This window comes from Impatiens glandulifera, chromosome 7, assembly GCF_907164915.1.
Source record: "Impatiens glandulifera chromosome 7, dImpGla2.1, whole genome shotgun sequence".
In the NCBI taxonomy this organism is placed as follows: domain Eukaryota; kingdom Viridiplantae; phylum Streptophyta; class Magnoliopsida; order Ericales; family Balsaminaceae; genus Impatiens; species Impatiens glandulifera.
The window spans coordinates 26,992,530-27,004,269 of record NC_061868.1 but is presented as its reverse complement, the minus strand read 5'-3'; the positions used below and the strand labels follow the sequence as shown (position 1 = coordinate 27,004,269).

The 11,740-nt window shown below is 33.3% G+C and overlaps 1 protein-coding gene across 2 annotated transcripts; it reads left to right on the top strand.

Moving 5' to 3' along the window:
- Positions 1–980: 980 nt before the first annotated feature.
- Positions 981–10,892, top strand: LOC124945519 (MLO-like protein 11). Of its 2 annotated transcripts, none has more exons than XM_047485969.1 (16): positions 981–1,248; positions 1,555–1,771; positions 1,871–1,928; positions 2,021–2,250; positions 2,330–2,446; positions 2,665–2,725; positions 3,264–3,358; positions 4,316–4,390; positions 5,197–5,282; positions 5,450–5,499; positions 5,730–5,770; positions 9,552–9,722; positions 9,822–9,857; positions 9,951–10,018; positions 10,102–10,162; positions 10,346–10,892. In XM_047485969.1, the coding sequence occupies exons 2-16, from the start codon at positions 1,646–1,648 to the stop codon at positions 10,745–10,747; spliced, it is 1,677 nt and encodes a 558-aa protein (XP_047341925.1). In that variant the 5' UTR covers positions 981–1,248; positions 1,555–1,645; the 3' UTR covers positions 10,748–10,892. The 2 variants fall into 2 exon arrangements, with proteins under 2 accessions (XP_047341925.1, XP_047341924.1); XM_047485968.1 differs by having other exon boundaries at positions 1,333–1,771.
- The last annotated feature ends 848 nt before the right edge of the window (positions 10,893–11,740 follow it).

Sequence of the window (11,740 nt, the reverse complement as noted above, 5' to 3'; positions counted from 1 at the left end):
AATTAGTCTCACGATTGCCGGTTGCGTCTCGCGAGTGTCGTTTGAGTCTCGCGAATGCCGGTTGGGTCTCACGAATACCGGTTGGGTCTCGTGACAGAGGTAAAATTGTTCGAAAAAAAGGAAAAAGTGTCACCAGCGCCTTTTATTTTAAGCGCCGATCAAAAAGTCAAATAAGTGAATTTTTATGGTTATTTCTCAAATTTTCCAATGAATGTACATTTAAAAAAATTAAATAAAATAAAATTAAATTGATGGTGAGAGATAATTTAAATGTAATTTAATTGACTAAAAAATTAATAAAATTATCCTTATTTGATATCACCACATTTCCTTCCAAAATTTCCTCCTATTTATATCTACTCTAGAAAATAATACTAAAAAAAACTAAAATGAGAAATATAACCAACAATAAAATAAGGGGAAATTTGAGGAGATTACCCTAATAAAGGGACAATTGGGAAAGTGCAGAGATTAAAAAAAAAGCAGGTGACCCCTCTTACTGTTTTTAGACGATTTTGCCCATGTCAGAGGTTGCGTGATGCAACCGGAATTGCGAGAATTTTTTTTTCCGTCTCACAATTGGGGTTGCGTGACGCGATTGCGTGACATAACTGGGGTTGTGTGACGCGATTACGTGACACAACTGGAATTGCGCGACGCAACTGGGCCATTTTCTTTCAAAAATAATTCATAATTAAAATTTTTTGAAAAATAAAAAAAATAAAAAATTGTTTCAAGTTGCGTGAAGCAATAGGGACATTTTCGTTAAAAATAGAAAAAAAAAAAAAAAAAAGTCACTTATACAATGAGACTATCCGTTATTAGGGTTTAGGCCTATTAGTGAGGTCATTTCCTCAAATTTCCCTAAAACAAGGGATTATTATAATTTAATAAATTAAAATAAGTGATTAATATAATATAATAAATTGAATGCAAGAGGTCCGTCTTTATTGACATCTTCAACAGCTAGCATATGGTTGATTTCGGAAGTGAACTACTCTCAATTCTCAAACCTTGAGTTGTTTATTCTCTCTCCTCATTACAGCACACTTACAGAGAGGACTGACCAGTTACGCTTCTGTGTATGACAGAGAAGGGATCTTTTGGTGGAGGTCCATCTCTCTTACTGTGTCTACCGTTTCTCACATAATCCACAACCAACCGATCGGAGGCCTAACATTCACTAAGACGACGGATCTTTCGTCTCTCTCGGACTAACAACTGTCATCACAATTACTAGCAAATACTGTAAGTAGTAGTATATCAAAACGACGAATAACAATGCGTCTTCTCTAGTTCATACTTCTCAAAAAAGAGAGATTGTATTTGCAGAGGAGGTGAAACTGTATTATACCTAATTCTACTGCTGGAAACGCCTTGTTTCCTTCGCTTAGCTTTGAGCTAACTGCAGGACAGATGCAAAAGTGTGTTCGCTTAGGGTTATGGATGCTAACTGTGACAAAGCTAATATAAAATTCTATCTTAGGCTGTACTTTTTGTTTCTATAATTTTGCACTGAGTGAAGTATTGATCTGGAGATTCCGTTAAGTGTAGTGATGTACGTACTGATGTTCATGTTGAGGTTAGAATAGAAACCTCGTCTGCCTGAACGAACGTGGAGTTTGACGACTTGGCGCAGTTGAAAATGGAAGCGAACACTAAAGAAATGCGATCTTTGGCCTTGACTCCGACCTGGTCTGTTGCTTCAGTACTTACAATCTTTGTTACTGTTTCCTTGCTCGTGGAACGATCGATCCACCGTCTCTCTAATGTAAGTGAATTTCTGATTTCTATTTCCTTTAACTGTGTGTGTGTGTGTGTGTGTCCCTATCGTCATCAAATTAGCATTCTTATAAGTTTATTGTTTCAGTGGTTGCGGAAAACGAAGCGGAAACCACTGCTTGAAGCTCTAGAGAAAATGAAAGAAGGTATAACACGAACGCATCACTGGCCTCTTTAACAGTTTTTTTTTTGTGTCCTATAAAGATTCATTAATAGTGTTTTTGGGTATTGGTTTCAGAATTGATGTTGCTAGGGTTCATATCTCTCCTGCTCACAGCAACCTCAAGTGTGATAGCAAATATATGCATCCCTTCAAGGTTCTATGAAAGTGTTTTTGCTCCTTGCACTAGGTCCCAAATTGACGACGAAATTGAGAATAATGTATCTGAGGAACGCAAACTTTTGACAATTTTTGCTGTTCCGCATAGGAGAATACTGAACAGTTTAAATCAGAACACTTGTCCTGAGGCAAGTCGTGTTTCTTTTTGACATGGAATTATAATCCATAGAGATATTTGGAAGTTTGTAAAATGTAACCACAATGCAGGGCCATGAACCATTCGTTTCATATCAAGGCTTAGAGCAATTGCACCGTTTCATTTTCGTTATGGCAGTGACTCATGTGTCGTACAGTTGCTTAACCATGCTGCTAGCAATTGTGAAGGTGATATTAGTTTTCCTGCATTTTCCACTTTTAGATTATGAAGGGAAACTTAACTTACTGCTATGTCAACTTCACCATTTTAGTAAATATTATGCTGATAGAATTAAAACTATTCTCTTTCTATGTTAATTAGTTTATATAGTGTTTCATGTTTCATTTTTTGGTTATTTTATTTGCATCTTTTTCTCTCTAAATTGCTGTTTTGAAATTAAATGTAGATTCACAGTTGGAGAGCATGGGAAGATGAAGCTCACATGGATCGACATAATTCATTAGCTGGTAAATCATAGAACTTCAATTGGAAATCTCTTGATGAGTGTTCAATTTTCAAAGAGATTCTTTTTTGTTCAATTCATTCTTAGATATGCCTGTAAATTGTAGAATGACAAACAAGAGAGGATCTTTTCATTGAGAAGTGATGGATAAAGTGGGATTCATTATTAAAGAAACTCATATCTGAATGAAAGATTGCAGATATAAAACAAGTATTCTTTCGGCCCCAAAATAAGTGTTTTAATTTTCTCATGTCCAAAATAATCAGACAATTTCCTCTTATCTTCCCAATATTACTCCTTTACCCTCTTACATGGTAGCCTGGTGATCTGGCCATTAGCCTGTTCTAGAATCAATGCAATTGCTTGGCTAAGTAAAACCAGAAAAGCTGTAATATAAGTCAGGCTTCTTTGTTGATATTTAAGATTTGTTAATGATGGAATGTGTATCAAGATGTTTTCAATTGGACTCCTTGACCATTGTTTAAGTGAACAGTATTGTTGAGAAAAATATATACTAACGACATTGCTTCGATAATTTGCAGAAGTTACCAGACAGATGACAATGCGAAGGCAATCAACATTTCTCAATTTTCATACCTCCAATCCTTTCAGTAGGAATAAAATTCTTATGTGGGTGGTAAGTAGTGAACTTTAGTTTGATGCAAACATTTGACTATTTTACATTTCCTGTCCTTTGGGTATTCTCCATAAATGATTCCAATTTTATATCTTACTTGGCAAACTAATCATATATTCTATTTAATTAAATCAAGCACAAAATGATAACTTGCTACATCATGATCCATTTTCACTTAAACCTTTTATTTGCTTGCTTCAGTGTCTGCTACTCTTGTTCGTTGTTTAGCATCCACCAAATAGTTCTTATTCAGAATAGAATTTAGGAACTTGCAAAGTTCGTTATTCAAACCGAGCACTGTGAATAATCTATCATCTTGCATAAATGCTATCCTGCTCAAGCCAAATGCTTCCAGAATCGCAAGAATTATCTGAGGAGCTGCTAGTTTGTTTTTAGATCTCTTTCGGAGATTGCTGCACCTTACCTGAATCTTCTTAGAATAAATATCCTAATAAACTTTGATAAATAACTTCAAGAACGTAGTCATTGCAATGAAAATGAGTAATATAATTTTACCAAATTAGGGCACTACTCCAGGCTTTGACACTTGGGCCTTGTTTTTTTATGAAGGGTGATTTGGATAATCCAGACAACCCTTTATCCTATCATCAATCAAATCATTGAATCTTAACCAAAATACCAAATTATCCTAACTTTATTTTTTTTATAATATTTAAAATATGGAATACAAAATATATTTAGTCATTTAACTCAAATAATTCACTTTTTCATAAAACAAGAGTTTTTTTTCTTCCAAAATTAGGGTTGTTATAAAAACTGCAACAATCAAAGCTCTTATGGTCCTAGAAAAGTTGCTTGGACGTTGTAATTCCATTTCCATGTCATGAACCTTGGTTGTCAAATTATTCACTTTATTGATTATCTTTCATTTCATTACGGCGTGATTCCATTGGAAATCTGAATATGATCAGGATTATTTAACTTCTTCATTTGTAGAAATGTTTCTTCCGGCAATTTGGGCGTTCTGTTGTTCGTGCAGATTATCTGACTTTGCGCAACGGGTTTTTAACGGTAACTAGTCTTAGTCTTGCATAAGAATGTAATTGTTCTACTGCTTCAACTTCTTCTGTTCATTTCTTTGACATGAATGAATAGTTAAGCATGAGTATGTCTAATTCAAATACGCATGGATAACATTTGGATTCCACCAACAAATAATTCATTTCTTAGACTGCATCATAAATGTATGCAGATTAAACCTGACCAGTTTTCCAACGTAATACAAGAATCATTCATAATTACTGCTAAGTATGAGTTTCAAGATTTGTGTCTCTTGCACAAATGACAGCTAATCGTCCATCTAAGTAGATGCTAATTGTTTTATTTTTGGTAAACCTACTTAATTACATGCCTTTCCTTGTTTATTTTATGACCCACCTATATTTTGATCAAAGATGTTTGTTAATGTGATCACGTTCAGAGCATAATCATAATGAAGAAGTCATCACTGCCCTCACTTTAACTTCTGTATGTTCGAGTATTATCACTGTTTTCTACTTGTACAAGTAGAGTAAGGTCTTGTTTGATGAAGGGTTATTTGGATTTAATCAAAGAACCCCTCATCCCATCATCAGTCGCTAAATCATTCAAATCATCAACTAAAATAACCTTTATTTTTATAACATTTTAAAAATATTAAATACAAAAGATAATTAAGTCATTTATCCCAACCCGAATAATCCACTTTTCATCAAATAAGGTTTATTTCCAAATAATCATACATCAAATAACCTCTTAGTGTCAGGTACATTATTTACAGGGCTAATGATTTTGATTGATGCTAGTGTTTACATCTCTATTTTTTTTATTGATTGCAGAACCACAATCTGACGTCAAAATATGATTTTCACAGCTATATGATTCGTTCTATGGAAGAAGAGTTTCAGAGAATAGTTGGGGTAAGGTAAGAAATTAACTAGGATGAATCATGTTCATTTCTGCATGGATGAAGTTCATTGGTTATAGCTTATACTTGGTTTCTTATTCAAGCTCTTTGCAACCTAATGAAGAAAAAAACTTATTATTTTCATGATACAGATGCAATAAATTCAATTAACTTTTTTTTTCCAGTGGCCCGTTATGGGGATTTGTTGTGGCATTCATGCTGTTCAATATCAAAGGTATGGCTGTCTACAGCTTCAATGAAATAGGACTGTTTTTATCTCATTAAAATTATTTCTGATCCATCATCTTATAGTCAAATTTGTACCTGTAAGCAACCCATCAATGCAAACCTAATTACCTAAAGCATATGAGGGAAAAAATACCTTACTTTTTAACCTTCTTATATACTTGGTTTGTAAATTATATCTTCCAACTCATTTAATTGCTCTTTATAACTTGTTTGCAGGATCTAATCTGTATTTTTGGATAGCTATCATCCCAATTACAGTAAGTTCTTCTACTCTCACTTCTAAAGCCTAAAAGAAAAAAATAATGTACAAAAACACCAAAAATAATTGTGAACTTTTACAAGATTGTCAGTGATTATAAATTAATATTCAAGCTTGATGTTTTGGACAGTCCTACTATGAGCCAAACCATCAAGACCTCAAATGAAAGTAAATTTTGGCAATAAAGCTAGACAATGAGTTGTGCTAGTCTCCTGGTCAAGGTGTGCAAAAGTTCGCAGTACAAACCTGGTTTAAAAAGAAAAATAGTCTTAAATGGATGACTCAATCAATAATCAATATACATGAAGCCATTTTTATATGATTAGGTGCAAATATTTAGAATATATGTATAATATCTGATTATTTGTACACAATGGGGTCCATTTAGAAATATTTTCTTATGTGGATCCAGACGAGATTACGTTTGGAAATAGAACTTAGTCGTGGTTTCTCATTTGGATCTGAATCCGGATCCAAAAACAAAAAGTGGCTCCAAATTTGTTAGCAATTTCTTGTTTGGATCCAGATTCATATCCAAATTCAGAACCAAAAAGTGTTTCCATTTAATTTTATAAGCACCCGCACTTCTATATATGCATATAATCTACAAATGTAGGAGTTGATATTTTTTAATTAGAATAAACCAGAACCCCTTAAAATATCTCAGATAATTTATTATAATATATATATATATATATTATATATATATATATAATATATATATATATATATATAATATATTATATATATATATATATATATTATATATAATATATTATATATATATATATGGATCCGAATCCGAATCTGGATCCAGAAACAAAAAAGTGGCTCCAAATTTGTTAGCAATTTCTTGTTTGGATCCAGATTCATATCCAAATTCAGAACCAGAAAGTATTTCCATTTAATTTTATAAGCACCCGCACTTCTATATATGCATATAATCTACAAATATAGGAGTTGATTTTTTTTTTATTAGAATAAACCAGAATCCCTAAAATATCATAATTGCTATTATTTTAATTTCCTCAATTTAAGTAAATCAAAATCTTAAAATATCTCAGATAATTTATTCTAATATATATATATATATATAAATTAGAGAATAAAATAAAATAAACCTAGTTTGACTATGTCCACACTCCACTTCTTCAAACTAGGCAACATATTTTTCAAATCAAGGAGATTAGTGAGTGACTTGATTCTGTCCAAATGAATATGCTCGGTGGTACTTGATTCAACCGAAAATTTGAGTGGCTTTAAGGACAATCGCTAAATAGAGGGTCAATCTCAAGACTCTCGCAGAGAGGCGTCGAGGAGTGTCGGTAGAGTGGCATCCGCTAGATTTTTGTAATTGGGGCTGGATTATTGCAGAAGGTACGACAATTGAGTTTATGTGGAAGTGATGCCAAAACAAAATGAGTGATTTTGAAGACAATCGCCAATCAGAAGGTACAACAATGGAGTTTATGTGGCAATGCCAAAACAAAATGAGTGATTTTGAGGACAATTGCCATTCAGAAGGCTGATGTCGAGACTCTTGCAAAGATGTGTCGTGGAGTGTCTGCATAGCCACATTCGCTAGATTGACATAGTCGACACTGAAGAGTTGTAGAGGTACAACCATAGTTGTCGAGGTACAACCATAGTTGTCAATAGCGCCCGTAGCGCTAGCTATAGCGTAGCGTAGCGCCCACTTGTAGCTATAGGCTACGCACTTTCAAATAGCCCCGCTTTTATCTCTATAGCCCATATAGCTCCAAAGCTATTGCCCCTCGTAGCGACGTTTTTTAAAAAAATATATATAATATTAATGATTTGACTCTTCATATCCCCAAAAATTTTAAAAATTATTTTGACTCTTCCTCTTCTCAATCTTCTTTTTCCTTCTTTTATTTTCTTATTACTTTTTTCTCTCAACCTTTTTCAATTCTTTTTTCCTCTAATCATATTTCTACTCTCTTTTTTTCTTTAGTCTTTTCTTTTCTATTATTTCCTCTAAAAGAAAATGATGACAATAAATTTTAGATTAAGTTTTGAACTTTTTCTAGTTTAAGAATGGATACTTTGTGATATTTTTTATTTTTGATATTTACATATTTTTTACGCTATATTTTCAAATAGCCATCGCTGCGCTATTCGTTTTACGCTGTAACCCTGAAAAGCTTTGGCGCTATTTAGCTCTATACGTTATTGACAACTATGGGTACGACAATAGAGATTCTGAGGAGATGACAACTATGGGTACGACAATAGAGATTCTGAGGAGATGATGCCAAATGTTTAGTTATCAATAAGTCGAGAAACTGGATAGGGTTGTTAATTTTGATACTCAAGAATTGGCTTGCTTTGATTCTGCCAAGTGACGAAATAGATCCCAACGTTGAATTGGATAAATGGCTCATATGTGTGGAGACCAAGAGGGGGTGATTCTATATAGGTTTTTTTTCTTCACTTCTCTATTTTTTAATAACTGAAATAAAATAAACTAAAAATACAAACAAATTCTGAGGCCCAAAATAGATCTGGCTTTTGAATGTTTTCATGTCGCCGAAACCATCAACTTGTGAATAAGGAAGAGACGAGGATTGATGATCCTTTGTAGTATGTGAGGTTTGCTGTATCAATGGTTTGAGCAACATGATCTTGATGGTGATGGTAATCGATTGCCGGAGAGTGAGATGACGATGACTACGAGTTTCCTTTGAAAAGTCATCGGAGTATGTTCATGGGTCACCCCGCATATGGGACACGAGGAAATCACAGTCTAGACTGATTTCCTTGAAAGGTGTGACAAAACTCCGAAATGTCTTTTCTTCTTGCAGAATAAGAATGCTATTTTATTCATTACTTCTCTTGATATTCTCTAGGAATATACAGGTTACTTGGAAGACAAGTAAGAGTAACCCAAATAATAACAACGTTGATAGGACTATTAGAGCCCTTCACCAGTGGCTACTTCGGCCACGGTGAAGGCTTCGGAAGATGTTCGATCGTACTCAAGAACAAAAAAAATTTGTTCTGATGCCATGTAAAAATTTTAGATAGATAAAATAAAAGAGATTATTTTGATATATTATTCTCATAATAAGTTATACCTATTTATAAAATGTAAGAACTGATTTTTCTTAATTAGCTCAAATAATTTTTTATTATAGAAAGAAAGTGCTATTAATTTATTAGGTAAATGAGTTATAAAAGCTAAGTGGGATCAATTTTCTTTCACTTAGAGAAGAGTCAAGTTAGAAAGGATGTGTGTATTAAATTAAACATGTAACCAATTTATTTTCATTTCAACTCTAACCTTAATTAATAATAGCAACAGATTAACAAGCCAAGTAAAAAATTATTGATAAAAAATTTGTTTGAGTTGGTTATAAAGTTGCATAATTAAAGATGAAAGGCTATGGGCAAATCACAAACAAATTGTACTCACAAAAGTCAAAAACAAATTATTATTATATATGGAAGCAAACTACTGTTTAACCATGGAGGAATATATATTAGCTTAACAAAGCAGTTTCATATAGCTTAAAAAGTGCTTCCAAATTTATTAGCGGTTTCTCATTTGGATATTGGATACTGATTCAGATCCAAATCCTAGAAAAATATTGTTTACATTTAATTTTATAAACATCTGCACTTCTATATATGCATATATAACTATAGATGATTCATAACCAAAGTCGTCAACTTCCTATCACTTTTTCTTCCATTACAAGCCTTTTTCAGCTCGTTCCCCATTGTGTTTTTTTCAACTCCACTTGAGTTTTTGGCAGCTTGTTCTTCTAGTGGGTGCGAAGCTGCAATATATAATTGCAACTTTAGCACTAGAGAGTGCTGGCATAACTGGATTCTTAACTGGGACAAAGTTGAAGCCACGAGATGATCTTTTCTGGTTTAAAAAACCAGAACTCCTCTTATCCTTGATCCACTTTGTTCTTTTCCAGGTCAGTGTCTATGTCAAGCTGCCAATCTAGAAGTCATATTTTACCTTTTGATGATCTCTGACATGAATATATTGATATCTATTTGTGGATTTGATGCAGAACGCGTTTGAGCTTGCTTCTTTCTTTTGGTTCTGGGTACTATTTAATTCCCTTTTCGCATTCACGTAAATAAGCTGATAATTACTTTTTTATATATGATCGCCTCTAAGTCGGTGGTTACTTTTGCAGTGGCAATTTGGGTACAACTCTTGCTTCATAAGGGACCATTTTTTGGTATACATTCGGCTAATTTTGGGGTATGTGTTATAGGTGTATGTTTTTGTTTCTATTAAAAGCATATACAAAAGTCTCACCCATTTCATACCATTATTTTTTGTAGATTTGTTGGACAGTTCATGTGCAGCTATAGCACCTTGCCATTATATGCTCTTGTTACTCAGGTACAAATTTCATTCTCCTACTATTAAGAAACAAACTAATACAAAAATAACCTTTTCGATAAAACACTTTTTTTGGGGAAGATTTTGGATGTTGATTTAGATGTGATAACGTGATATGTATTTATAAATATATGGACTAAATATTAGAATAAAGGTGATATAATATATTGTTTTGGGTTTTAGATGGGAACAAACTACAAGGCAGCTTTAATCCCAGAGAGAATAAGAGAAACAATCCATGGATGGGGAAAAGCAGCTAGAAGGAAAAGAAGGCATGGCCATGGCAATTTCATGGACGATTCAACCACCATACGAACAGACACAAGCACGGTTATGTCATTAGAGGAAGAAGAAGAAGACGATCACCAGCTTTTAGGCGACAGCCTTCCTCATGGAAGTGGAATTATGGGATCAGAATTAGAATTACCCATAATTGTGGTTACTAGTAATAATAATAATAATGAAACCTCAACTCGTCCTGCCACACCTCTCCTTAAGCCTTCAGCTTCCATCTCTGCCTCTGCCTCTAGAGGTTTTGATATGGATCCATTTACAAGGTCATATTCTATGCCAGGAAGAAGATGAAGATTAATATACAACACTTTCATTTGTAGCATCAAGAAGTAGAAAATATGATCATAAAATTGATATCTAGGGTTTAGTTTTAAATATACTCTTCCTCGCTTATGTATATGTGTATCATTTTAATTTGCAATTAAGTCCGTTGATCGGACTGGAAAGAAAAGAAGGGGCCTCTTTGTAAACACTTTATAAGTTTGGATTGAGATCTTGATGAGAATTTGTCTAAATATTTCATCTTATTGATTTTTATTAGGGCACTTGTAATAGATGTTCTATTAGGTGTTCTATATTTAAAACAGAAATAGAAAACTAAAAATTATAACAAATTTGATCTATATCAGATGGGTTATATTTAAAAAAATTTAGCCTAAATGAACAGTAGTGTTTTATATATAGAACACCACTTTTCATGTTCTATGCTCAAAATTGGCGGTAACATTATTCTCTCTCATCTTTTTTTTCTCAAAACTGACGAGAACATTATTCTCTCATTTTTTTTTTCACATAGCAGAGAAAGCATAGGTTCTTTTCAACACTGTAGGTTATTTTCTCCTCCAAACGTAAGTTTCAAATCTTTCGCTGTAGAGATGAAAAGAGATAACGATAAGAGAGGCTTGAGCTATAGAGAGATCTAGAAATAACGTAAGCTTTAACACTGTAAGTTCTTTTTTGTGTGTTGTTTTCTAGGGCCTGTTTCTTAGATCGTGGATTTTGCTTTTAAAATTTTTGTTCGTTTTTTTTATATATGTGCTCAAGTTCCTTGGCTTGTTATAAGATTGAATGATAAATTGTTTTCGATCTCTCTAGGAAATCAATGATTAATCTCGTCGGTAAGATACATAGGTATGAATAACGACATTTCTGGAATTATGCGTATGGCGGGAGTAACTGATGATGGGTTGAGCGGTGATTTTTACCTATCTGAAACAAACGATTTGGACACCTCAATCGAGTTGGAGGCAGATACGTCCGAAAAAAAAAAGAACAAGAACTTCT